A 5,087-nucleotide genomic window follows, 5' to 3' on the forward strand; every position below is an offset into this window, starting at 1 on the left:
TAGGGATTTTAAAGTATTCCAGGAATACAGAAGTTCTTAATTTCATATTCAGCGATTTGATTAGTATTTACCATATGGATAATCTTGGAAGGAAACTATTACACATTTGTAAAGCATTATGTCATTAAATGCATGATGCTGACATCTATTACAGTCTTTCATACTATTGTGGGAAACTCCTACAGTTTCCTCTTTGTCCTCTGCAGGCTGGACTTTTTGGTGGTTATTGGGATGAACCCAGAGCCTCATGCATTCTCGTCAACCGCTCTGAGAGTGAACTATACTCCAGCCCTAGATAATTTTAGTTTCTGAACTAAACTGACAATAACCAGATAGCAGTAAAAAGAATATCCAAGTGCTACTTTAAGCCTAACACATGGGAATATGAGACCCAGAGAAGAGCAAGATGTCCTGTAGAGTCTAACAAAAGGACATGGCCTACTCTTCAAGCAGGGAGGAGGGCGTGCTCTAGAAGGCAGGCAGAGGGTGTCCCTGCAGGCCCTGGCTGCCTTATACTGCTGAGGCCTCCCAGGAGATGGTCACCTGTGAGCAGTTCCCAGATCCCTAACCTCTCTTTCCTGTGAAAAGACTTTCTCCAGGCATGGACAGACGGGGAATATCAAATGAGGGAAAGCCTATCCTATGTACTATGTATTAATGCAGACAGATGTAAATTTCTCACAAAAAGGTTGCCTCTCAGAGCCGTTCCTGTGTCTGCAGAATTGTGCACTGTCTCTGAAAAGCAAAAGTGAAATATGTCCAAGACATGTGTTTGGGTGAAATGCCTCACTTTCCCGAGCTATGATTTTCACTTGGGCTTGGCCTAGGGGAGCCGCACGGAATGAGCCTGGACTAGCAGTGTTCAGAGCTCAGGGACGCAGCTCTGCTCACTCTGACTTCCCGCCATAGGGCAGGCAAGGACGTGGCGCTTGCTGCATGACACAAACAGTGTAGGTCACTCGAAGGGTCCATGCGTCTGCTGTCCTGTGTGTCAGTCACACATTTATGGGGATTATGTAAACCTCACTATGTTTATCAGTAAGAACAACAAAAAAGTGGAAGGACTCTAGGAGGTCACTTGCAAATTGAATTTGTTTTAAAAGGCAGTATCGGCATTTTGAATAGGGAATTAGAGACTCCCACATAGTGCAGCTTGGAGGACAACTCCCAAGGGAAGAATGCCCATGGTGGAGAGGGATCTGCAGTTGCACTGAGCCAGTGAGGGGCAACTTCCCCGTGGAGAATAGAATTTAGTTAAGAAGGACAGGACAGACTCGGGCTTGTTTTCCGTGATAATTGTTGTCTTGGCCTTTGTTTCAGTTTTCCTTTGAGAGGAGCCTTGGCACGAAATGCTAATCTGTACAGGAGGGATGACAGCATGAGCCTTTAGAAAGCTTTTCCTACCAATTGTACAATAGAGAAGGGAAAAAGTAAGGATCTATGGAAAAACAGATTTATGTAGCACATGCTAAAGTTACCCAAACAAGGGTGATTCTTTCTGGATAAGCATTATTACCGGGAAAACATTTTAAGACAACTTCAAAAAGACTATAAACTTGGGATGCACTGCTTGAGTTGGAATTTTGGAGTTATATTCATGGAACTGGTGAGAACTGAACAAGTACAAAGTTTGAGATAATTTGGTGCTGGAGGAGACAGTCCACACTTGCTATGTCTTCACAGGAGAGTGGAGGATACATCTAAAACAACACTTCAGGACTCAGGAGTGTAGCAACTATGAACAGAGTTGCATTTAAAATTTAATTTTATTCATGGATATATTTTGGGACAGAGATTGAACCCAAATCCTTCACTTTAAGCCACATTCCCAGCCATTTTTAATTTTTTAAAAAAATTTTGAGGTAGACTTATTCAGCCACTGTCACTCAGGACTCAAACATATCCTGCTACCTCAGTTTACCAGTGTGCAGAGATTACAGTTGTGCTGCAGTGCTCAGTTCAGACACATTTTCAACTTTTAGTCTTGGCTTCTGGCCATTGAGAATGCAAAGAATAATTTTAAAAAGTAGTTATGAGAATAAATAAAAAAGCTATGAGATGACAACAACTATCTGGGCAGATAAAGTAGATAAAAACAGGTGGAAAAATATGGACTCCATCACAAATATGGACATGAAAGATAAAGCTTGGGATAAATCTTCCCCATATCATGAGCCAGAGGGCCAGGAAAATTCTATGCAGATTGGACAAGAGTGGAAGCTCTAGCTTAGAGTGTGGTGAGTGGACAAGGCTTCCTGGGATCTGGGTGCACACGCTGGCTCCAGTAGCCTCTCCTCTCCCCCTCCATCAGCAGGTGCTTAGGCAAAGACACAAACTTGCAAAGGGTACAAAGCTAACCTGATCACTCTCCCAAAACACTGGTATGCAATAGGAAAAGTAATGCATATGATGTACATTAAATTGAAAATTCTCAAATTAAACACACAATTTTAGCATGTTTGTCTATGTTACACAGACATTTTTGTTTTCCAAGATCTAGAAAAAAATACTAGGCCAATCTCTGTGAGTTGGAAAGAGAGAAAATCCAGAAAAAGAGGGAGAAAAAAGGAAGACAATGTCTTGATATCTGAAGAAGGATCCTAGAAAGAGTATAAAAAAGAATATGTGAAAATAGAGAATTATAAAGAAAATACAACAGCCTAACTGAAAAGTAGGAAGCATTTTGCCTTTAATTGTATTTATTTACTTAAAGATATTTATACAGTGAAAAACTATTTTGCAGGCAACTAGACACTTATTTAAATACTTTGCATAATGACAATAATTATGTAGCATCCTATAATAAAATATGAAAATATTCACATTTTTTAAAAAATAAGACACTGGTCCTGGTCATCTTCACAGTGGCCTGCGTGGGGAACATGGCCATGGTTCTCCTCATCTACTTGGACGCCCAGCTGTACACACCCATGTACTTTCTCCTCAGCCAGTTCTCCCTCATGGACCTCATGCTCATCTGCATCATAGTCCCCAGGATGGCTGACAACTTCCTATCTCACAGGAAGTCCATCTCTCTGGCAGGCTGTGGGACACAGATCTTCTTGTATGTGTCCCTGCTTGGAGCTGAGTGTTTCCTGCTGGCTATAATGGCCTATGACCGCTATGCTGCCATATTATTAAAAAATAATATGATGTATTAATTGCCTTGGTTCAACCAGCTTTGATGACTACTCACAGGTATTTGCATAGTGTTCTAGCACTTTCTTTAAAAGCCTTCTCCACAAAAGTGTCCTGCATCAGTAAGCCAATATCACCTCACCTTGATGACATCCTAGCGTTATGACAGCTCATTATTATTAACAATATTGTCATTCAGGGGTTTTCTGACTGCTGACTCCTCAAATTCTTGGAAGTTGTCTAATTGTGTCTTCTTTCCACTGGTAAACACTCCATTTTACACTCAATGGTAAGAATTTTCACAAGTAAAATAAAGAGAATGTGGAGAAATTTAATAAAAGGACTTTAAGGAAACTGCAACTGCTTTCTCAGAATTTATGAATATGATGATAGTTAGGATAATTGTGAAAGGATTAACCATGTTACAACTTGATTTAACTTGTTCTACAAAGTAGATTTTATATCTCTTGATAAACCTTCTCTGCTATTATTATAAAACCTAGTTTGTCTGTTAGATACACAATTGGCATTTAAAAATCACTTCAACATCAATACTAGGTTCATTGTCCTTAGTCTACAAAAAAAGAAGTCTGTATCTATATAAATATTTTTTCAAATTTACAGATATTTCTGAAGACACAGTGGTCTGAGAGAAATAAAAATAAATGAAAAAAATAAACATGATGCTTCTGTGATACAATCCAGCCCACATGTTACAGGTTCTCTCCACAGTGAATATATTCACCATGGCCTGGGAGAATCAGACTTTCAACTCTGACTTCATCCTCCTGGGAATCTTCAATCACAGCCCCTTGCACACTTTCCTCTTCACACTGGTCCTGGTCATCTTCACAGTGGCCTGCATGGGGAACACGGCCATGGTTCTGCTCATCTACCTGGACACCCAGCTGCACACACCCATGTACTTTCTCCTCAGCCAACTCTCCCTCATGGACCTCATGCTCATCTGCACCACTGTCCCCAAGATGGCTGACAACTTCCTGTCTGACAGGAAGTCCATCTCTCTGGCAGGCTGTGGGACACAGATCTTCTTGTATGTGTCCCTGCTTGGAGCTGAGTGTTTCCTGCTGGCTACAATGGCCTATGACCGCTATGCTGCCATTTGCCAGCCTTTAAGGTATCCCATCCTCATGAGCCAGAAAATCTGTGCCCTCATGGCAGCCTCCTCTTGGATTCTTGGCTCAATAGATGGAATAATTGTTATTATAGTTGCAATGTCCTTCCCATACTGTGGTGGCAGAGAAATACCCCACTTTTTCTGTGATGTCCCTGCCCTGCTCACTCTCTCTTGCAGAAACACCAAGACATTTGAACAAATAATGTTTTCCTGCTGCGTAATTATGCTTGTCTTCCCTGTAGCTATCATCATTGCTTCCTACACTCGTGTGATCCTGGCTGTCCTCCGCATGGGATCTGGGGAGGGTCACCACAAAGCTTTTGCCACTTGCTCCTCCCACCTCATGGTGGTGGGCATGTACTATGGAGCAGCCATGTTCATCTACATGAGGCCCATGTCCGAGCGGTCCCCCATCAGGGACAAGATGGTGTCTGCCTTCTACACCATCCTCACACCCATGCTGAATCCCCTGATCTACAGCCTGCGCAACAGAGAAATCAGCAGGGCCTTCCTGAAGGTGCTAGGGAGGGGCAAAGCTGCAGAGCAAATGGCCTAATTGTCATTGCTATAGACTCTATACTGATGAAATTTGAAAATATAACAAATACAATTCAGCATCTAAAACATACTCCCCTTTGTACTGGAAATCACTTTGTAGTTTATAACAAAACATTCAAAATTTAATAACTGTACACGTGAGGCAGATTAGGACATGGCACAGAGACGAGACAGTAGTGAGTGATCTGTAAACAATCGACAGCTTGGAAATCATGGGTGAGGTGCTTGCTTGAAAGTGTCTGATGGCCTGGAT

The 5,087-nt window shown here is 41.8% G+C and overlaps 1 protein-coding gene across 1 annotated transcript; it reads left to right on the forward strand.

The window, feature by feature from the left end:
- The first annotated feature begins 3,884 nt into the window (after positions 1-3,884).
- LOC102027035 (olfactory receptor 2M3-like) lies at positions 3,885-4,832 on the forward strand. Its single transcript, XM_005415033.1, has one exon. It carries the CDS (start codon positions 3,885-3,887, stop codon positions 4,830-4,832), a length of 948 nt encoding a protein of 315 aa, XP_005415090.1.
- The last annotated feature ends 255 nt before the right edge of the window (positions 4,833-5,087 follow it).

Source organism: Chinchilla lanigera, unplaced genomic scaffold, assembly GCF_000276665.1.
Source record: "Chinchilla lanigera isolate Chin_1 unplaced genomic scaffold, ChiLan1.0 scaffold00229, whole genome shotgun sequence".
In the NCBI taxonomy this organism is placed as follows: domain Eukaryota; kingdom Metazoa; phylum Chordata; class Mammalia; order Rodentia; family Chinchillidae; genus Chinchilla; species Chinchilla lanigera.

Bases quoted from the DNA above. Each gene is read 5' to 3' on its own strand.
- LOC102027035 (XM_005415033.1), top strand. From the start codon at position 3,885: ATGGCCTGGGAGAATCAGACTTTCAACTCTGACTTCATCCTCCTGGGA.